This window comes from Vitis riparia, chromosome 10, assembly GCF_004353265.1.
Source record: "Vitis riparia cultivar Riparia Gloire de Montpellier isolate 1030 chromosome 10, EGFV_Vit.rip_1.0, whole genome shotgun sequence".
NCBI classification, from domain to species: Eukaryota; Viridiplantae; Streptophyta; class Magnoliopsida; order Vitales; family Vitaceae; genus Vitis; species Vitis riparia.
In genome coordinates, this window is record NC_048440.1 from 21,465,325 (window position 1) to 21,489,452 (window position 24,128).

The 24,128-nt window shown below is 30.8% G+C and overlaps 1 protein-coding gene across 1 annotated transcript; it reads left to right on the forward strand.

Moving 5' to 3' along the window:
* Nucleotides 1–9,409: 9,409 nt before the first annotated feature.
* On the forward strand, nt 9,410–22,588 carry LOC117923780 (transcription initiation factor IIF subunit alpha). The gene is made up of 10 exons (XM_034842227.1): nt 9,410–9,582; nt 9,689–9,867; nt 10,095–10,253; nt 16,982–17,127; nt 17,413–17,789; nt 20,382–20,497; nt 20,702–20,836; nt 21,024–21,236; nt 21,360–21,572; nt 22,091–22,588. Exons 2-10 carry the CDS (start codon nt 9,697–9,699, stop codon nt 22,178–22,180), a joined length of 1,620 nt encoding a protein of 539 aa, XP_034698118.1. The 5' UTR covers nt 9,410–9,582; nt 9,689–9,696; the 3' UTR covers nt 22,181–22,588.
* The last annotated feature ends 1,540 nt before the right edge of the window (nt 22,589–24,128 follow it).

A 24,128-nucleotide genomic window follows, 5' to 3' on the forward strand; every position in this document is an offset into this window, starting at 1 on the left:
GCTTGGGGATCGAATATTAGCCATTGATTAAAGGTTTTCAAAATTTATTAGAAATATTAAAGTATCTATACTTTTTCAATCTTGGTTGGCTCATGCCTCGTTTATGGTGGCTGAATTTGTCTTTTCCAAGCACGATTTAGGAGTATTGTATTAGCAAATGGGTATTGATAATTGCCTTCTCGTTTTGCAAAGGTAGAAAATGGTTAAAAGTAGGGTTTTAATAATTAGTAAATATGACTTTCAAATCTAACGACGACAACGTTTGGTAGGATTTTTTAAAAACACTTTTTAGCATTGAAAGTGTTTTTGGAGAAACGTATGGGGTTTGTAAAATCATTTATGTGTTGTCACTTAAAGTGTTTTTATGAAATTCACTTAATTAATTAAAGTGTATTTGATAATGATTTTAAGAAGTGTTTTTTATTTTTCTAATACTTAAAAAAAAAAGTGTAAAAAATATTAGAAATACTTCTTAAAATTACCACCAAATACATTCTTAGAATACGTTTAAATGATTATGGGAAGTGTTTTTAGTCGTTCTAATACTTGAAAATATTTATTTATCAATCATTAAAAATATTATAAATACTTCCTAAAATCACTATCAAATACACTCTAAGAGTCTATTTGGTAGTGACTATAGGAAGTTCTTCTAACATTTTTAACACTTAAAATTTTTTACCTTTTAAGTATTAGAAAGGGTAGAACGCTTCCTAAAATTACTATATTTGAGTGTGTTTGGTAGTGCTTCCTAAAATTACTATATTTGAGTGTGTTTGGTAGTGATTCTTTGAAGTATTTTTAGTTTTTATAACACTTTAAATTTTTTATCCTTCAAATATTAAAAATGTTAAAAACACTTCCTATAATCATCGTCAAACACATTAATAACGTATTAGAAACACTTCTTAAAATTACCACCAAATACACTATTAGAATACGTTTAAATGATTATGGGAAGTGTTTTTAGTTGTTCTAATACTTAAAAATATTTATTTATCAAGCATTAAAAATATTATAAATACTTCCTATAATCACTATCAAATACACTCTAAGAGTCCATTTGGTAGTGACTATAGGAATTAGGAAGTTCTTCTAATATTTTTAACACTTAAAATTTTTTACCTTTTAAGTATTAGAAAGGTTAGAACGCTTCCTAAAATTACTATATTTGAGTGTGTTTGATAGTGATTCTTTGAAGTGTTTTTAGTTTTTATAACACTTTAAATTTTTTATCCTTCAAGCATTAAAAATGCTAAAAACACTTCCTATAATCATCGTCAAACACATTAAGAATGTGTTTAGTAATGATTTTAGGAAGTGTTTTTAGTTTTTTTTATATTTTAAAGATAAAAAATTTTAAATATTAAAAATACTAGAAACACTCGATAAAATAGTTTGTTTGGTAGTGATTATACGAAACGCTTTTAATATATCTAATACTTGAAATTTTTTATTATTTAAGTGTTATAAATACTAAAAATAATTTCTATAATCACTTCCAAATGCACAAGTGTGTTTGGTAGTGATTTTAGAGAACATTTATAAAATTGAATGATGTAAATTTTCAAGTGTTAAAAACATTAAAAGTCTGTTTTGGTAGTTATTTTAATAAGAGTTTTAAATATTTATAATACTTGAAAATTTTTATCATTTTTAGTTAAAAAAAATGCTAAAAATGTTTTATAGATCACTCTCAAACGCACTCTAAAAACACTTATTAAAATCACTATCAAACACACTTATGTATATTTCTTTAAAAAAAAACATGATAAGTGATTTTTCAATATTATAAGTGATTTTTCAATGCCACAAGTGATTTTTTAGATTTTTACAAGTGTTTCATAAAATTTGCTAAATACTTAGGACATGTGTTGGTAACTATGTTTTGAAAATTGTTCTAAAAAATAGTTTTTATAAAAACAAATTTTAAATATGTGTGGTGATTTTTTAACAAATTTCGAAACAGTTCCCTAAAGTGATTTTAACAAATTTTTAATATTTTTAAATATATTTTAAAAATAATATTTATATATAATATTTTATTTTTAATCATTTTACATATCTGTATACTTATTTTTTAAAAGAGCCCTCGAAAAACAAGTGAGGACAACATAAAACAACTATTTAAAAATAGAAAATAAAAAAAAATTGTTATTACCAAACTGTTTCCTATTTTTTTATTTATTTTAGATAACAAAAAACTATTATTGAAAATAGTTATCAAACAAGTCTTTTATTTTTTTTCAAAAACAATTTTTAGTTTGAAACGTTTTCTAAAATCACTATCAAAATAACTCTTATAATGTTTTTTTAGATATATACTTGATAGGTGATTTTCTTAAAGACATTTTTAGATAAAAATATTTCCACTTTCAAAACACTTTGTGTAAAAACACTTTCAAACACACTTTAAATAACATACAAATATTGAAATTTTGAGACCAAGTTGAGGTTTGTTTACGAATGTATTGGTTTTGCTAGAGGATGTAAACCATTTTCAAGTTAAAAAATAGATTGATATTTTATTAAACAAGATTAAAAAAAAAACCTTAATATGAAAATCAAATGTTTTTTTTTTTATATATAATTTCTATTTTGATTTTTATACGAAATTACTTTATGCTTAATAAAAATTTTATGATATCAATACCATCCTATGAAAATTATAACTCTAGCTTACTTCTAGGTGGACCATAAGTTCAATTAAAAATTTTGGATGTATTTAAATAATTTTATTAAAAAAGTTTTGTAACTTAAAAAGAAAAAGTATTGAAGCCAAAATGATGTTGAAACTGATTATTAGGAAAAGTGTCTGGTGATGGGAAAAGTTGGTATCAGAGCCTTTCTCTGTATATTGCAGTATATTAATTAGGAAAGGAGACTGTAGATTCATTCAAATTAATTTTCAGAGTACCAAACTTTATCTTACCCCATATAAAGTCTGATTAATTTTGCTTAATTTATTCTGAATCTTTATTTGCTCTGTTTACTTAGCATGAATTAGTGCCATAAGAATTAATGTCTTTTATTCCTTGTCCTCCTGGTATATATAATATAGATTATGATCGTGTAAAAGAACTTAATAATAGGTTGTATGCTCAACGTAAAGAATTTAGAGAAACTTGTGATAAATTACATAATTTAAGAACTACTGTAAAAGATTTAACCACAGATATTAAAAACTTAACTTCTCTTAAATATTTGAATGAATACGAAGTAGCTATACAAGAAACTTTTGACGAACTTTTTGCTACAGAAACCATAATTAGGAGAGAAATTGTAAAATATTATATTGATAATTTATATGCTAGCTCATCTAATTAAAACATATTAAAGATAATGAACCTTCATCTACAAACCCAAGAGGTAAAGCAGTTAAAATTTTTAGTAGAGACACAATTAAAAATAACAAACGAAGTACTACAAGAACAAAATCAGAAAGAAAACCAAAATAATATAGATATTTTAAAAGAAATCCAGAAAAGACAAATAAAATCTGTAGAAAAACTAAACACAGTCTTAGGAATTAGAAAAGAAGCTGGAAGACTTTAAGAACCATAACTTGCTAAGAAATAACCTAGACTATATTAAAGAACAATTAGCTAGAGAAGAAAATTTTGTTAGAAAGGAAATAGAACAAATAAAATTAGAACAACAAAATTTAAAAGAAACTTTACAAAAAATTAACCAAAAAATAGATAAACTTTTAGAACAAAGAAATATAGTAATATCAGAGGAACAAAAAATAAATAACCTTTTAAAACAATTTGAAAACCTTAATTTAGGAGAAAAACCAATAATTAAAATAGAAAGAAAAATAAATCCTTTTGAACCAAAAAATCTAGCAATAAAACCATGGAAATAGTAGAAGCAATAAACCCTAGAGATAATGTAAAAGAATTTATTGAAGAAAAATTAAAAAAGGCAGTAAAGGAAGTAACACCTTACAAAAAACAATTAGTTCAAAATAATAAAATAACTAGATTTTTAAATCAACATACTATAAGTTCAATAGGAAATATTGTATATTTAGATTTAGTATCTCCAGAAACAAAACACAAACTATTAAAAAATAAAACCGATAAATATATGCACTTAGGAATAATTCTGATAGGAATAATAGGACTTCATCGTAAAGAAATTGGAGCACTTATAAATATTAACCTTTTAGATACTAGAAACAATACAGTAGGACGAGCTCTTTTAGCTAGTGCAGAAGTTAATATGAACCAAAATTACGCAGTTATTGGTTGTATACCTCAATTTTGTATAGATCTTAAGGAATTCACAGAAAAAATAAAAATAACTGTAAATACTAAAGGTTATGATATGGAATTAGGAAGTAAAAACCTTAGCATAGCTATAGGATTTATAGGAAAAACTACTAACGCTTTAAGTTTAAAATGTATGATGGAATTTGATGATATAGTAAAAACCTTTGGAAGTAAGACAGTAAATATGATAGAAGCAAAACCTGTAAATATAGACTATTTACTAGGACGAGAGTGGGAATTACCTCAAATAAATAAACCAATAATAAAATATCCAACATCCAGTAGCCTATATGAAAACCAAGATGGAAGTGCAAGTATAACCTTTGGAAATTATAAAACTGTAAATGTAGAGGTAGAGTCAGATAGTGAAATAGAAACTGTAAATGTTATACAAGAAGATATTTTACTAAACATTGAGACAGTTAAAAAACCTATACAAAAACTCAGAGTTAGTAAATATAATGTTAGAGGAATTTAGTAATCCGACATTATTAGACGAACAAGTAGATCAGGAAAACTTTGCTAATATAATGTGTAACAACTATACAGATGACCAAATAATAGAACAACTCTATAAAACCAATTTAATCAAAAAACTTGTAGATATAGAAATCATAAATCAATTTACTATTGAACCAAAAGTTAACGAAAACATAGAAATAATCTCAAATGAATCAATAAATACAATAAATGAAGAAAAAGAATCTGTAAATGTAAAAAGTGAAATAATAAAATATAATAAGCCGTATAGCAAGCCAAAAGGACCTCAATGGAAAATTAAAACAGAACCTTCTAGTTCTTTGCAACCAGTATATAATTCTTTACAACCAGTATACGAATATGGAACAATATTAGATATAGATAGTGCGCAAGATCTTAGAAAAACCATAGAAAATTGGGAGCAATCTTTAAATTCAGCAGGAGTGGTAGTATCCTTTGAAAACCAACAAGAAATTTATGAATTTTGTAAAAGCACCCTTAGAGGAACTGTACTACAATTTTTTAGAAACATGGAACAAGAAAACAGCAGTTATTTTCAAGAAGTCAGAAATAATTTTAGCATATCTGTATTTATAAATCTAATAAAACTTTATTTTTTAGGAACAACACAAGAAGATGTAAAGGAACCTGCAATATACCTTCATAAGTTAGAACAATTGAAATTATGTAACCTTTCATATATAAGAGAATACGAACAAAAATTTAGGAAATATGCAATCCTTGCTAGAGTAGACAGAACCCCTGAATATTTAAATAAATATATATTAAAAATACAAGGACCCGTAGGACTTAGACTATGGAATGAATTCACAACCTCCGAGTATAAAAACTCTCCTTATATAGGTGCTAGAATAGAATTTGTAAAAAATTGGTTAGAAAGAGAATGTGTAAGCATAGGAGAAAGAAGTCAGATAAAGAAACAAGACATAAATCAACAACTTTATAGAAAATTACACATAGGAGAAAATCTAGATATAGGATGCAGAGAATATAAGTTTAGAAAACCTAAGAGATCTAATAAATTTTTAAGAAGAAAGTCAAGAACCTTTTATAAAAAACGACCATATCAGACAAGGTATAAAAAACCTGGAAAGTTTTGGATAAAAAGAAAAAGAACCTCAGAGAGAAAAAGACAGTGTAAATGCTATTTGTGTGGTCAGGAAGGCCATATAAGACCTGAATGTCCTGAACTTAAAAAACCATTAAATGAACGAAATAGAAAAACACAAGTAAAAATAAACCTAATAAATGAGTATCAGCTAGATAGTGAAGAAGAAGAACTTATCAGTGAATTAGACTTTGAAAGTGAAAATTCGAGTGTATATAGTATAGAAGATAGTGAAAATGAAAAAGAAGAAATTTGTATGATTATTGAAAAAGAGGAAAATCAAGCTAAGAAAACCCCTTTAAATTTAGAAAACCTTGTACAACCCTTAGAAAGTAAAATAAAACCTTATAATATATGGAAAGATTTACAAAAAATAATCAAAGGAAAAATTTCAAAAGAAGAAGAAGATAGTTGTTCAAAACCTAAGGACACAGAAGAACCAAAAAGTCCTGTAAAAGAACCAATGAATCCTGAAAAAATAACCATACAAACAATAGAACAAATAAATATGGCAAATAAAGTTAAATCTATTATTTTTCCAACAACAATTAAATTAAAAACTATAGAATTAAATGTAGACGCAATGTTAGATACTGGAGCCAGTAAAAACCTTTTATTTGAAACCTTAGTACCAGCAAACATTAGTTCAACCAGTAGAGTTAATCCAATACAATCAACAAAAACTAATACTAACCAAGTATATTTCAAACGTACCAATTATAATTAATAACATAACCTTAGTATTACCCCAAACTTATCTTGTACCTACTATAAGTTTATATCCTTTTATTTTAGGTTTAAATTTTGTACATTCTTTACAAGGAGGGATAACAATACAAAATAACCAAGTTAGTTTTCATCCTAAAACCACAACAATTGTTTATACAAACATGAAAAATATATTAAATAAAAATCATAATGTAACATCTCATCAAATTAGCAAAGTGGATAGACAAAAGGATAGCATAATTAATGACTACTCAGAACAATTAGGAAATGCAAATAGATTAAAAAACCTTATATTAGAGGCAGAAAAAATAGGAATTATAGGAGAAGACCCACAGAAACATTGGAATAAAAATAAAACAACCTGTAAAATACCAATTAAAAACCCAGATTTAACGATAAAAACGGCAGATATAGCATGCAATCTTATAGATACAAAAGAATTCAAAATTCAAATAGAAGAACTATTACAGAATAACCTTATAAAACCAAGTTTCAGTCCCCATAGATCCTCAGCTTTTTTAGTTAGGAACCATAATGAAGAAAAACGAGGAAAAGTTAGGATGGTTATTAATTATAAAAGATTGAATGATAATACATATGATGATGCTTATAAAATACCAAACAAAGATTCTTTAATTAATTCTATTCAAGGATGTAAATATTTTTCTCAATTAGACTGTAAAAGTGGATTTTGGCAAATTAGATTAGAAGAGGATAGTAAACCATGGACAGCGTTTTCATGTCCAATGATTATATGAATGGAATGTAATGCCATTTGGACTAAAAAATGCTCCTCAAATATTTCAACGAATGATGGATAATATTTTTGGAAAATATTCTTTTGTTCTTGTATATATTGATGATATTCTTGTCTTTTCATATACTCTTCAAGAACACATAAAGCATCTAGAATTGATTTTTGAAAAATTAATTAGTCATGGATTAATAGTAAGTAAAAAGAAATTGAAATTATTTAAGACTCAAATAGAATTTTTAGGATTAGAATTAGAGGACGGACAAATAAAATTACAAGAACATATAGTGCAAAAAATAAATAATTTTCCAGACAAACTCGAAGACTTAAAAACCCTTCAAAGTTTTTTAGGATTATTAAATTATGCTAGGCCATATATCAAAAACCTTAGCAGATTAGCTGGACCCCTTTATAGTAAAACAAAAAACACAGGGCAAAGATATTTTAACCAAGAAGATATTAAACTTATACAGAAAATAAAAGAACTTGTGAAACATCTCCCAACCTTACATTTACCCTTAGAAAATGAATATAAAATAGTCCAAACTGATGCTAGTCAAACAGGATGGGGAGGTATACTTTTAGCAGTAACTAATATAGGAGAAGAAAAACTTTGTAGATATTATAGTGGAACTTTTAATGATTATCAAAAGAACCTTAGTTCTACAGATTTAGAAATTGAAGCAATAATATTAGTCTTAGAAAAATTTCAATTATTTTTGAACCAAGAACAATTTACTTTAAGAACCGATTGTGAGAATATTAAAAAAATTCTTTGAAAACAAAAATTCTTCAAAACTGTTCACCAAAAGATGGATAAAGTTTCAAAACTCTTTAATTGGTTTTAAACCTAAATTTGAACATATTAAAGGAAAAGATAATATATTAGCAGACTGGTTAAGTAGACAAATAATTAATAATGTTAATAATACTAATGATTGATTTCATGATTACATGAACATGGCTCAAAGAAAACCTACAAAAGCTAGAACCTTTCAATACGGAACCATATGTCTGAACGAAGTGTTGAATCCAAATTACAATAAAACTTAATTAAGAAATTTATGAATTTTTTTTATAAAAATTGTAATTTTGTATGATCATACCATATTTCATAACATACCTATATCATAAATAATTTATGAAATAAAATGAAATACTAATTTGAATTCACGTAGTTATATATATATATACAAAAATTATTAAATAATTTCAAAACACTAAATAAATGTTATTAATATATTAATACGATGTGTTAATACCAATAGGGTATGAATAAACATTTTTATAATTATTACTTTTATAATGAAATATAGGTACGACATAAATGCATTATATTTACAATATAAATACACTATCATTACAATATATTACAACATAATTTAATTTATTTTTATTTAAAATTTTCATGTGCTATATTACCTAATGAATAATTGTGAGTTATTCCATTTAATAGGTGTGTGTTAGTCAATTGAATATTTATATATTATTCAATTTATGAGTGCTCTTAAAAAATAATTATTTATTATATTATAATAACAAAGTTTTTAATTGTATGTTTTATATATAAAACGATATAATAACTTTAGGATATGATTTTTATTGATGAGATATTAAAAATTATTTTTTTTACAAGGTTCTTTAAAAAATTTCGATTTTTTTTTTTTAAATAGCAAATTTTTAAACAGTTAATTGTTCAAAAGTGACAACAATTTTTTCAAACTGAGAAATGTATGGTTGATTGCCTATCAACCTGTACTGATCATCATGTATGAACCTCACATCATTGACAATCTCAATTTATTTATAAATAATATAAAAAAAACATATTTAAGGGTAAAATTGTCCTCTAAAAGAGACAGCCTTCATAGTCATTATTTTTTCTAACCCACCATTTTGGGTAATTCTCCCAAAAAAAAATATAGATCTATTTATAGCGAAAATATTTTTCTTAGGAACAGGAAAAACTATAAATAAATAAATAAATAAAAACATTTTCGCTTTGTCTGTAACTTTAAAGCAGAATAGGCACGTGCACTGTGTTGTGCTTGTGGGTTCGCTTATGTTCTCGGCCGTTTGGGCATGATGCTTCTTCAACCGAGACCACGGACTCAACTCTTTCAGACATCCTCAAATCCATAGAAAGAAACTGTCTTCGGAAAATCTAATCGATCATAGCTCTGAATCCGACTGAACCCTACGTGAATTTGAAGGTAGTAAGATCAATTCAATATGATATTCAGCTCTAGATCAATTCTTATTTATGGAATTATCTGTTTCGAAACCCTAATTTTTTGGTTTTGTTTGGATTTTCGGAAGGAGGAGAAATGTCGTTTGATCTGATGTTGAAGCCCTCATGCAGCGGCTGTGGATCCACCACGGATTTGTACGGAAGCAACTGCAAGCACATGACTCTCTGCTTGTCGTGTGGCAAAACCATGGCAGAGAACCACGGGAAATGCTACGACTGTGGCACCCCTGTCACTCGATTGATTAGGGTTTATTTCTTTCTTGCTCTCAATTAAAATACAACACGCAAATTTTACGGCTGTTTGATAGCCTATGTGAAAACATTCTTCTCAGAAATATTTCCTGTTTGCCGAAATAAATTCGGTATTGATTTTTGGAAATGGTTCAACATAAATCATGTTATCCGCTGCCAAATGGGTTCTTAGGGACTGAAGCTGAAGTTTTATTTATGCTTTTACTTGGTTTTCAATTTCAGGAATACAATGTTCGGACGAATTCCAGCGGCGATAAGAATTACTTCATTGGTAGGTTTGTGACTGGTTTGCCGGGTTTTTCAAAGAAGAAAAATGCTGATAATAAATGGTCTCTGCATAAAGAGGGGCTTCAAGGACGCCAAGTTTCTGATGCTTTGCGGGTATTGAGTTTATCTCATTTATTAGTTGATCTAATTGTATGTTTTAGCTGCTTAGAGTTATCAATGTTCTAATTACTTTCCAAAATCGCAATATTGCAATACTATGAAAATGAAAAATCTATTCCTATTTCAGAAATAATTGCCCCAGAAACTTGAAACTACTGGACAACATTCACAAAGAGAGGCACCCTTCTATCATCCATTTACAGGGTCGCCAAGTTTTGATGGTTGCAATATAGTGTCTGATTTGTTGTCATGTGCAGTGTCTTCTTTTACATGCCTAAAAACTCAAAATCAATACACAGCATAAAATCAAATAAAAGGATACAATTAAGTAATATTAATAATAAAGTCACACTAAGATTTAATAAGAGTAGAGTACACAATTACATAGATCAAAGCCAAGATATAGTGAAACACAAGATTGAGAATGGAAGAATGGAAGGATCAAGAACACACTTAGAAAATAGACCGTAAAGTAGACGTGCCTCCTGCAAACAACCACACCTCTATTTATAGATTCAATAAACCATAAAAAATAGGTCTAAAACTTGGGAAGGTTGGGTTGAGTTGGTGACTAACCCAAGCTCAACGTGAATGAAGAAACAACAATCAATTCAAATCCAACTCAACTTGACCTCTAATCGAAAGTACTTAATCCAACCTTATTTTTCTAAGGTGAGGTTGATTGGATTATATTTGGGTTAATTAGGTTGTATGATTCAAAATTTATCCATAATTTTTTTTTAAAAAAAATTGATATATTTATTCCAAAATTTAAACAGTAAATGAGACAAAATTTTAAGATGACAAAAAAAATAAAAATAAAATTATTTATCATTATAGAAAAATGAAAAGCATATGATATAATTATAATTTTATATTTTCATTAAGAACCTAAAAAAAAAAGAATAAATAAAATGAATATTATTAGATGGGATAATATAAATTATAAATATTATAAAAATATTAAATCTGGTTCAAGTTGGATTTGGGTTGTTCAAACCTTGACCTGAACTTAACGCAAATTGAGTTTAGGTTATAAAAACTTAACCCTATTCCAACTTGAGTATAAAAGTTGATTGCCCAAGCCAACTCAAAAGTGAGGTTAGGTTGAGCCAACCCTCCCAAGTTTCACCCTTAATTAAAAGTGAATACTTAAATCTTATACATGTTTATGACAAGATTCCTTATCCTAATAAAGGCACATGTCCTAAAAAGGTGAATTTGTGTTGTCCTCATTTTAACTTTAGTTAGCATTATGAAAAGAAAATAAATCTCCAACTTTTTGATAAGAAAGAGAATTCTAAAGCAGTTTTAAATATGTGGAGACCATCCCTTTGAGCGAGGCTTTTCCTTCTTTATTTGCTTTAGCTTCGAACAAAGAGGCTTGGGTAAATGAAGTGTGGACAGCCGAGGGGGAATGGGGGGGAAGTTGGAACCCTTGTTTCAATAGACCTTTCAACGATTGGGAGTTGGAAGAAGTGGAAAGGCTATTTTGTTGCTTGGAGGGGAAGAAGGTTAGGGGGGATGAGGAGGTAAGGTGAAGTGGATGGCATCAAAGGATGGGGATTTCTCGGTGAAATCTTTGTATAGGACTATGCAGCCGGGTCTCTTGCTTTTTTCCCTTCAAAAATTATATGGAATTCTTGTGTACAGCCCAAATTAAGCTTTTTTGCGTGGGAGGCTTCTTGGGGGATAGTTCTAACCTTGGATCGCTTGCAAAAGAGAGGTTGGGTTATGGCAAATAGATGTTTTCTTTGCCACAAGAGTGAGGAGACAATTGATCACCTTCTTATCCATTGTGAAAAAACGAGGGAAGTATGGATGGTGTTCCTTTCCTTTTTTGGTGTTTCGTGGGTTTTCCCCTGGTCGGTCAAGGAAACCCTTTTAGGGTGGAGGGGGTCTTTTGTGGGAAAGAAAAGGAAGGTGGCGTGGCAATTGGGACCGTTATGCTTGTTTTGGGTTATTTGGAAGGCTAGAAATTCAATTGCTTTTGAGGATTGTGAGTTGTCCATTCAAAGGCTGAAAGCATCTTTTGTGTATTTTTTGTGGTCGGAATCCAAAGTGTGGATAAAAGATGGTCCTTCGAACTTAATAGATTTTATAGACTGGGTGTGTATGCGTTAAGGGAGAGGTTTTTTTGTTTTGCCTTGTCCTTTGATGTTTGGGCCCTTTTGTAAGGGGGTAAGTCCCTTTATACTGTAATTTGGTGGGTCGCTTCTTTAGCGCCTCTTTGCAATACAATCTTATATTTATTGATCAAAAAAAAAAAAATATGTGGAGACCTTTTAGTGAGTGGTAAAGGAATTTTAAAACAGTTGTCCTCATTTAATAGAACATAATCCTACGCATCTTTTTCTGTTATTGTGGTTGATGATGTTGTGGATGCATTATCTTCTTCTAAAGCTATAAAAAGCACCCTCTTAAGTTCTTTTTTGGTTTAGGAGTGTTTTTAAGCACAAATCTCTTTCATCTGTGTTGATAAATATGGTACATATGTTAGTCTAGCTACTAGTAAGCTTATTGGAGCAGAAGGAAGGAAAGATAAAACAAATTTTATAGGAACAACTTGTGGATACAATGCTAAGAAATTAAACTTTTCCACCATCTAACTAAGATATGCCACTCAAGATAAGAGACATAGTCCCAAAACTCATCCTTAGGAATGACTTCATAAGTCCATTTCAAAATCCATGACATTTTGTATAAGGTGAAAGAATCAAAATAATAGTTGTCTATTATTCACTTACTTATTGGTAGATTTAAACTTATTTAATAACTCCTTTAATAGAATGGCAAGATATATTGAATTGGTCCCAAATATTGGACCAACACTTGAACCAATTTGGTATGTCTTTTTAGAATCTAAAGTCTAAATTGGATATACCAATTATGAGTTGTTCATTTTGATAATATAAAACATTTCTCATGCCCTTATATAGTGAAAATAAGTACACAAATAGGTCTTGGAGTTAGAAAGCCTAAGAAGGTCAAAATCGCAATCTCTATGGGAGACTACATATAGAGTTTGGAGCTTTGAGCATGCTATAAATCCACCTATATCCATTAATTATATCTATATATATATAAATCCACCTATATCCATTAAGATTGCTTCTTAGAAAAAAAAATTCCTGTCTTCATAAGGAACTAAATGGCCTCTAAGATACATAGAGGCAATTTTTAGAGACTTCTTGGATCTCATTTGGGATAGCTTCCTATTTTGGGCTTTAGCTAAAAGCTAAAGCCAAATTCATGATTGTTTTAAAAAGGAATATGGGTATTGTAAAAGTTTTAATCAAACATGAAAGAACTTCTTGCAAAGCCAAAATAAAGCATCTATACTTGGTTTCCATATTAAACTCTTTTTCAATCCATAAGATCTTTGAACAAAATTAGCCAAACAAGCATAAACCCTCTTATTGAGTTTAAAAGTGAGGTTTTAGCTTCTCAAAAGTCGAATTAAATAGGGACTTAGAAGTATCCTCATTCTCTATTTTTATTACAACAATCGCTTTTGAGTTTATAAAAGGGGCATTTACACCTTGAAAAGAACCATGATTTTTAGTCTACAATGGGTTGCTTGGGGCAATATTTTAGGGAGATTTCTTTTATATAACAAGAGGCATAACAAGGCTCTTATAAGTAATAATATTAAAAAATGAGGACACTTCTAAGAAGCCTAAGAAAATTGCCTCTCTATATGTTAAAAGCCATTTAGTTCCTTATGAATGTAGGAACAAAAATATCTACAAAGTGATATTAATGGATACAGGTTCAATCATCCACCACAATTTGAGGAATAAAGAGAGATTTATAGCATACTCAAAGCTTCAAGTTTTGGAAGATTTTGGATGTAATCTCTTATAAAAATTAGGGATTTGACCCTAAAAAGCCAGGATATATTAGGCTTTCTAATACCAAGTCCTATGTGTATACTCTTTTTGACTATGTATAAGGGCATGGAAAAATGTTGTGTGTTATTAAAATGAACATTTTGCTCATAGTTGGTATATCTAATTTAAACTTTAGATCCTAAAAGATATATCAAATTAGTTTTAATATTTGTTAAATATTTGGGAACTAATTCAATATATCTTGTCACCCCCATTAAATAAGTTTAAGTTTGTCAATAAGCAAGTTGATAATAGACAATCATTGCTCTAGTTCTTTCCCTTATATGGGTTTTATGAATTTTGAAACGGGCTTATGAAATCACTTCATGGGAAGAGAATGCTTGTAGATGTAGATGATGTGGTGGTTTGGAACGAATCAAAGAGCGGCAAATTCTCGGCCAAGTCTCTCTACCTTGCTCTAGAAGCAGACTGTCCTGTTTTGTTTCCATTTAGCTGTATTTGGAATGTGTGGGTACAGCCCAAAATTAGTTTCTTTGCGCGGGAGGCTGCATGGGGTAAGGCTTTAACCCTAGATCTTGTTCAGAAAAGAGGATGGTCCTTAGCAAATAGATGCTTTATGTGTCTTGAGAATGAGGAGACCATAGACCATTTGCTTCTTCATTGTTCAAAAACAAGGGCCTTATGGGAGTTACTTTTTACCATTTGTGTCTTGGGTGTTGCCCTCTTCAGTTAGAGAGTCTCTTCTTAGTTGGCATGGTTCATTTGTGGGCGAAAAGCGTAGGAAGGTGTGGAGAGCTGCTCCTCTTCATATATTTTGGACGGTTTGGAAGGCGAGGAATAGATTGACATTCAAGGATGATGAGTTGTCAATCCAGGGATTGAAATATTCCTTTATCCTCTCTCTTTGGTCTGAGGCTAAGCTATTTATAGTCGAATGCCCTCAATCTATGGTTAATTTTATTGATTGGCTGGGATCCTTTTAAGGCTATTTTTTGGGCTAGTTGGTTTTTGGGTCACTTTCTTTTTCTTTGGCCTTTTTGGTGGTGGGTGTATAGTATTGTATACCTTGCATAGGTTTGTATACCTTGAGTCGCTTTTCTGGCGTCTCTTTACAAATGAATTTTTCTTTACTTATCAAAAAAAATAAAAAATAAAAAGACTTTTGGGACTATGTTTCTTATCTTGAGTCAAATATCTCTAATTAGATGGTGGGAAAAGTTCAATTTCTGGACATTATATCCGGAAGTTATTTCCATAAAATCCATTTTCTCTCTCCTTCCTTCCACCTAGATGGGTTTATCAATGGTTGGATCAATAGATGTACCATCTATATTAACCCATATTAAAGAGTTATGCTCAAAAAAACTTCTTATCTAAAGAAGAACTTAAGAGAAAGATTTTGATGGCTTTGGAAGAAGACGAGAAAGATTTTGATAATGCATCCACATCATCATCGACTAGAATAATGGAAGAAGATGAGGAGGATTATACTCAGTCAAATGGGGATGATTGCTTTGGGATTCCTTTACCGCTCACTAAAAGGTCTCCACAAATTTAAAGTCGCAATGGTCCCTTTCTTTTTAAAAAGTTGGAGATTGTTTTTCTCTTTAAAAGGTTGATTGAAGAGAAAGTGAGGATGACATGACTCCACCTCTTTAAGACAAGTGTCTTCATCAAGATAAGAGATCTTATTACACTCATGTGTAAGATTTGGGTGTTCATTTTTTCTAGTTTATTGTATTCTTAAAAAGGGGTGTGGTTGTTTGTACGAGGCACTTTTGTTTTCTAAGTGTGTTTTTGTCCTCCCCTTCCTCCATTCTTAGTCTTGCACATCACTATAGCTTGGCTTGGATCTATGTAAAATTTCAATATGATGTATTATTAATATTACTGTGAAATTGTATCATTTTATTTGATTTATGGTGTCTGTTAATTCTGAGTTTTTATTCTATGGTGTATGTTAATTTTGAGTTTATATATACATATAAATATATATAAACTTTATGGATATATGTATATGTGTATGTCTCTATAAGTGTTTATTTATCAGTTCATTTTTTTGTCACCTTTATGTTTATAATCGCTATTGGAAGAGTAAGGGCCTGCTTGGGGACATTTTTGGAAGCAGTTTTTGAGAATAGTTTTCAAAAAATGTTCTTTGATGTTATCTAGAACAAAAATTTGTTTGGAAATTTGGAATATGCTCAACCTGTTTTCTATATTTCCGAATAGTTCTTAAAAACTTTTATTTGTAGTGTTTTATTTTCAATAATTCTCTATATTTGTAAATTATTTTTTAAAAATAAGTGAAAACCAGTGAAAATAATTAAAATATGTTCTCAAAAAACATTTTATTTTTGAAACAAGTTCTCAAAAGATTGGTTTCTATAAAAAAAATTACTAAACATGTTTTCAAATCTGGAAAACAGTTCCCAAACATGCTATAATGCCCTTGTTGAGGTGCACCTATAGCTATCTCTTTGCTATGCTATAGGATATAATTTTTTTTTTTCCTTTTAAAATATTCCCTTTTATTTAATATGATTAATTATTGATGAGAAGCCTGCCTTCAGATTGAATTAGGTTGCCCTGGGAAAACTGTGTTCTATCCATTATATATATACACACTAAAAAAAATGTCAGTATAAAAACTCCTAACACGGATCTGACATGCAACCAATTTGGCTGGTAAGCTTTGACTTAGTATGTGCAAGCTCACTCTTTATATGGCTTATTAAAACTGTTCTGCTTTTCTTGCTTAATTTTCAAGGCTTGGGGCAGAAGTGCTACTTTTTTTGCTTGCCAATAATTGACTGTTCTTGCTCCTTGTAAGCTGCTTCTTATTAGTTTTTAACTGCATTTACATAGGAGAAGTACAAGAATAAACCTTGGCTCTTGGAGGATGAAACAGGTCAATATCAGTATCATGGTCAGCTTGAGGGTTCACAATCAGCAACTTACTACCTACTAATGATGCAAGGAAAGGAATTTGTTGCTATTCCAGCTGGATCTTGGTACGCATGAGCTATATATTTTAGTATCCATGGGGGAGTAGGGTGTTGTTGGTGTTTGATTTGGTTGGAAGGGAATGTTTAAAAAATTATGCTGTCTCTGAGTATTCAATAGCTGCAACGTATCTATTATACTTGGTTTATTCATTTTGGGAAACTTGTGTTTTAATTCAACAAGTTGCTATATATTGTTTTTCAAGCCCTTCTGGCATTGTCTCTACTTGATGAGGATTAAACATTAATTTTAACACACAATTTTCTAATGTAACTGATATGTTTGACTTACAGGTACAACTTTAACAAAGTTGCTCAGTATAAGCAACTCACCTTGGAGGAAGCAGAAGAGAAGATGAAGAATAGGAGGAGGACTGCAGATGGATATCAAAGATGGATGATGAAGGCAGCAAATAATGGACCTGCTGCATTTGGTGAAGTGGAGAAGCTTGATGACAAGGAGACTGGTGGTGCAGCTGGTGGTGGGAGGGGACGTAAAAAACAAACTGGTGATGAAGAAGAAGGTAATGTCTCGGATAAGGCAGAGGAAGATGAAGAAGAAGAGGCAGAAAGGAAGAACAGACTTGGACTTAACAAAAGAAGTGGTGATGACGATGAAGAAGGTCCAAGAGGTGGTGATCATGATTTAGATGATGATGATATTGAGAAGGGTTAGCATTTTCCATGTTTGTGGCTTAAATTGCATTCAGCTTAGGTTTCTAAGGTTGTTCCTCTTTACTCATTATGAAATTTGACTGAGTGATGCCTATTGCCTTGACTTCATCCCAAAGATAACCGGACAACAAGCATGAAACTTAATCTGGTCCTAATCCACTGCAAGTAAAGAAGCTTTCTTGAAGGCATTAAGGATATTGAAATTGCGCTGGCTTGTTTCCCAATTCCAAATATATGTCTGCTGCTCAAGTCCTGGGTTTGTAACTGTTAGGAATTTGAGGCTAATCCAACCTATGGTAATCACCCTAAAGGGGGGGTGATTAGGGTGATGGTCTCTTTTCGCAAATTCAAACAAGTGAATGCAAGAGACAATTATATGCAAGTATATAATAATCAATATATAGACAATTGCATATAAATTAAAAAGTAGGGAAAAGAGAATGCAAACACAAGAGTTTATAGTAGTTCGGCGCAACCCGGCCTACATCCACTCTCCTCTAGCTTCAATCCCGAGCTTGAGGTTCCACTAATCCAAAGCTTCCAAACCAAGCCTTTAAGTAATACAATTGGTTTATGGTTCCAATTCACCCTCTTGGACTTTTTGCTCCAAGCACCCTTTACACTTCTCAAGAGATATCCCACTCTTGAACAATCCCTCAAGTGATACCTCACACTTGAGAAACTTCCTCTCAAAGATTTACAAATGAATGATCTCTCAAAAATCCTAACACAAAAACTTTAAGCTCAAATGATATAAGAAAAACTAGGATTGAATAGTGCATTAAAGATATGCAAGTTTTGAAATAATGGTGCACTCAAAAATACTTTTCCAAGGCTCAAATATAATCAAGAAAGATTTGAGAAGGTTAAGCTCATGAAACAATGAAGATTGGAGCCTTTTTATAGAAGAAAAAAGTCAAACTAGCCGTTGAGGGTTCGACCGATCGAGTTAGGGGTCGACAGGTTGACTAGCCGTTAGCATTTAATGCTTGACAAGTGACCATTGGGCCTCAACCGGACCTCAACCGGACCTCAACCGGTTGAGGTTCAACCTTGACCGGGAAGAGAAGGCCACTAGGAGAGAGATAAATTTTTTGACCTCCCTCAACCGGTCCTCGACCGGACGAGCACAACCGGTCGACCGGTTGAACCGGTTGAGCCATTTTTTGCCTCAACACCCAACATTTTTCAACTTAAAACCTTTTAATACAAGTTTGAAAATCATTTAACACAAGGTTTTAGTTGAAAACATGATATCATCCAATTCTTAAGATATTTAAAACAATATTACTCTTGGATGATTTTGGTGCATAAATAAAGAATGAAATGCATGAAAGTCCTAGTGTACCAATAACCTTACAAAGAGATCTTATGAAGCTTTGGTCTTAAAAAAACTCTTTTCTTTGAGGTGGTCTTCTTCTTCATGATTTCTCCTTGACTTGATTTGTCTTTGTGATTGCCACTTTGGAAATCGTCTTACCTAATCACACTTGAAATATGATCATTGGTTCTAAATCTTGTTTTGTTATCATCAAAATCAAGATTAACCAAACCTTGGTTTCACAGTAACCAAAAAAATTAGGATCAAATTTCACTTTCTTTTAGGATGGAGGGTTTTATGACCAGAACCATGTAGTCTATCCTTGTCTTTGGACCAAAAAGAAAGGAAAAATAATTTGTCTATTTATTTGATTAGGTGTTGACCACTAAACTACGTTACTGCATTCTAGGGGAGGACAAAAAAAAAAAAACCTAAATGGTTACCCACCTTGGACCTTTTTTCCCCTCAATTTCATCCTAGGTTAATGGCTTCTTCAAGTTTTCCTTAGTTTTGTTTACAACACTCGAATCAAACTAAACCTGTTAGTATCTGAAGTTGTTTAAATGAAGCAAACTATTTCCTCCACTAGATTCTGATTGTAACCTGAGCTGGTGCATCATAATCATAGCCCACTAGGTTCAGGTGGCCCACTTTCCAAGCAGACCTGAATGTCATCACCGACATGGATTTCTCTCACCAATATAATTGTTTTAGCAATGTTACTTCATATTTGTGCATTTGTCTACTTCATTAATTTCTGTCTCCCTGCAATCCATAGGGGTTGTCTCCTCCCACCATCCATTTAATGCCTTCAAGTTTCCAACCATTTGTCTCCTATCTCTTGCAGTTGATAGATTAAAGCCCAATCATAAAGAGGAGGTTCTATAGAATTATGAGAGCAGCCTATTTGATTGCAAGATGTCCTTGCCAATTTATTTTTAATACAGAGGAAAAAAACCTTTTCAACAGTGAAATATAGCTGATGAAGTCTATTCTCAGTTGTATTTCATTGTCCTTATTTAGTGTTCATTAAAAGCATGACTTCTACCAGTTATGCAGCACTATTGTTCCTACTGACTTTTGTTGTGAATATGCAACTGCTTGTTCTACCATCTCTTAACTCATGGTGTTTGCCACTTAAAGAAACATGAACTCTAGATAGAAACTCTTAGTGCTCTCTCCTCTACTTAGCATCTTCAGGGGAATCATAATTTTCATATTTGATGATGCAGCATGGGTCTGATTGTTTGCTTTTGGTTGTTGCCAGGTGATGATTGGGAGCATGAAGAAATTTTCACTGATGACGATGAAGCTGTTGGTAATGATCCTGAGGAACGGGAAGATTTGGCCCCCGAAGTTCCTGCACCTCCAGAAATAAAGCAGGTTTGCTCTGTTTATGCTCCTGTTTTATGAAAATCTGTGCCACTTTCATGTGTTTAATATCATCACTCTAGTGCTAGAATATCTACTTGTTTTTATTTTTTTATTTTTTATTTATGCACTCCACTAGATGATTAAGGTTGTGGCTCCTTCAAATTGTACATTGTACAATTTATGTTAAGGTGATTCTTTTACACATGCTTGCAGGATGAAGAGGATGAAGATGATTCTAATGAAGAGGAGGGAGGATTAAGCAAATCTGGAAAGGAGTTGAAAAAACTGCTTGGAAAAGCTGCTGGAATGAATGATTCAGATGCAGAGGATGACGATGACGATGAAGAAGTTAGTTCCTCTGATGCCTAATCATAATTTCATGGGTGCCTAACAAACTAGTATTGCCATAGAACATGCTTTGTGTGTGAAATTGCTTCCTCGATTTCTTTACCCATTGAGAAACCCGTCATCAACCCAGTTACGCTTTCACTTTTGCTTTGCTCATTCATAGGCCTCTTTCTTTTGGTTTGTCCAGGAAGATGAGATTGGCCTTTCTCCTGTGCTGGCTCCAAAACAGAAGGATGTACCTAAAGAAGAGCCTGCTGATAACAGTCCTATGAAATCAGCTCCTGCTTCTGCTCGGTCAACACCACCTACTTCAAAATCATCAAAAGGGAAGAGAAAGTCAAATGGTGATGACATGAAAACAACTAATGGTGGACCTCCAAAGAAGGTGAAGACAGAAAATGTAAGCCTCTACCTGTGATAGACTTGCTTTATTTTATGTGAGCGATTCTTTATTGAGTAATCGACCACCTTTATTTAGATAATTTTCATTCAATTTTAATCTTTTTTGGGAATCGGGAATCAGGAATCAAAATCTTCTGCAAAAGATGAAGGCCCATCTCCTTCTAAAGTTACTGCAACTGCAAAGGGAACGCCATCATCATCTGTGAAAACTGGATCAACATCGTCAGCTGGACCAGTCACAGAAGATGAAATCAGGGCTGTTTTATTGCAGAAGGCACCTGTGACCACTCAGGATCTTGTCGCCAAATTTAAAGCCAGACTGAAATCCCAAGAGGTATGTTTTTCAATTTTTTATCAAAATCTTCATCAGGAATTGCTTCATTCTGAAAATACTATCTGGGCAAAGCTGATTTAGTTATGTCAACTTTCAAACACTGATTGCCCAATGCTGAGACATTCTTTTAGAAGTAGAACAATTTTGAAGACTATTCATTTCTTGCTCCTTGTGGGTGGTTGAATTGTTAAAAAGAAGCCAAGCTTTATATTAGTCAATGGTGATTCAAAGAGTAAAAAATTGTTGTCTTTGCCCCACTCCATTTTAGTAGGATTTTAGGGCAAGAGTCAACTCAACACTAAAGTTAATGCTTTATGGGCAATGTAAAATATTGTTGTGTTGTGAGAGGGAGAAAGGGAGGGCAAGTTCATACATGGCAGTTTTGTTAATGAAATCCCATTTTTCACTTGTCCCTTTTAGGAAGCATGTGAGACATAAAATAGTCCAGTTACTTTGTGGACCCTTGGGTGATACATTTCTTATTCTTGGTTTTAAGTAGATAAAGTTGATTATTGCAGGATAAGAAGGCTTTTGCTGATATACTGAGGAGAATCTCTAAGATACAAAAGACTAATGGACCTAACTATGTTGTGTTGAGAGATAAATGAAGGGTTGCAGGCTGTTTCTGACCCCCCAGCTTCAACGAAATTGAGTGGCAGGTGATGCTCATCCTCTCTGTCGCACAAATAAAACATGAAAAAAATGCAAAAAAAAGCCCTAGGACTACCTTTTGTACCAACTCTATCTTGAAACTGTACTGGTTCATGCCTGTTTTTGAAGTGGATTAAAACGAGGGTATCATGTATTAAATCATCATATTGGGAATCGTTCACATACAAACAATGCTCTGTAGGGGGTCCAGTATTGATCGTTCTGCTACCTGATCATGAAGCCACTAAAACATGAAAAAGGGCATAGGACCACCTCCTGTTTAGGCTTGTGGGGAAGTGGATTTTAAACAAATATATCTTTACTTGCAATAATATATATATTTTCTGGGTTTTTTACCCACTTAAGATGTGACCATCTGATGGAGTTAGGCATAATGGGAAAATGGGGAGTAACAACCTTTCTCTAAAATCTGCCTATTTTGAGGGATATTTTGTTGGCGTATTTGGTATTTGACATTAGGTTTGCTTTCACCTCCTTAACAACCTCTTCTTCTGCTAGTCAATATTAGCAAAATATTAAACTTAGTACAAATGGGATTCATTCAATTTACAAATTCTCATGTTACAACTACTAAAGTATTACTACATAGTTTTAATGGGTGTGGAATTTGATTTATTTCTTGCAGTTGGATCATTTGGTGCAAGTGTCACATCACTAATGTAGCTTATATAATTAAGAGGTACCTCTTTAGATTACTAGAAAGGATATTACATAGAGAGAGATGTAATTGTATTATAAAACAAAGAAAAATTTATATTGATAAAAACAAAATAGATGATACAATAATTTTTCATTATGACAAGAAGATTTATTTTCTTACATATTAGTTTATTTGTTAAAAAAAAAAAATTATGATAGAGGGTTTTTTTTTTCTTTTTTTTGTGCTTTTTAATAATATATATTTTATAACTATTAAATTTAAGTGCTTCCCACTTCCAAACATTTCCTTAGGTTCATTTAGGATGTTTTTTTTCACTTTTTGGTTTTAACTAAAAATGAAAGTGAAAATTAAGATCATAATTTTAAGATATTATTCGTATTCAAAATATTTTATATAATCTGTGATAGTTTTTTTGTATTAGGTACTTTAAAAATGTTCTATTTAATAAGAGATGCTTTTTGAAATAAATTTTTTGTGCAAAGTATTTTTTTAGCAAATATTTTATCATAAATTATTTTGTAAGTCATAAATTGTTTTAATAAATTAACCAAATATATATGAAATTTTTTATTCAAACAAAGGATTGTAGAAACCTAAAATGATTTAAGCTCAATAAGAGGTTTTTTTTTTTTATATGTATTTCGCTAGTTTTTTTTCTATTTAAAAAAGGGTTTAGGGTAAGGTTGCAACTTGAGCGAGTTGATAGTTAACTCAAATCTAACCCAAATTAGAAAACAATTAATTTAAATCTAACTCGATCTAAGCCTAACTTAAACAACTTGGGCGAGTTGATAGTTAACATAAGGTACTCAATCTAAGCCTAAAATTTTTTTTTCTAGATTCTCGTTAAGTTCGAGTTAGACTCAAGTTAAGTTCAAGTTAAATTTAAGTTGATAGAGTTAAACTTAGATTGATCATATTCCATAATTCAAAATTCAATTATAATATTTTTTTAAAAAGCTTTTTTTGTACATATTTATATGAAAAAATAAATAATAAATAGGATAAAAATTCAAGATAACAAAAAAATAAAAATAAAAATAAATTTACATATCTTTGAGAAAATGAAAAAATATATGACATTATAATTTGATATTTTTTCTATAAAAAAAAAAGAATATGATTATATAAAATAATATACATTATAGATATTATAAAAACATTAAATCTAGTTGGGGTTAAAATCAGATTATCCAAACCTAATCAAAGCCCAACTCAATTAT

What these genes read in the sequence shown, in the direction of transcription:
- LOC117923780 (XM_034842227.1), top strand. Translation starts at nt 9,697, where the DNA reads ATGTCGTTTGATCTGATGTTGAAGCCCTCATGCAGCGGCTGTGGATCC. An exon ending in GCTATTCCAGCTGGATCTTG is followed by an intron (nt 17,128 to 17,412) that starts GTACGCATGAGC and finishes TTTGACTTACAG; the next exon opens with GTACAACTTTAACAAAGTTG. An exon ending in CACCTCCAGAAATAAAGCAG is followed by an intron (nt 20,498 to 20,701) that starts GTTTGCTCTGTT and finishes ACATGCTTGCAG; the next exon opens with GATGAAGAGGATGAAGATGA.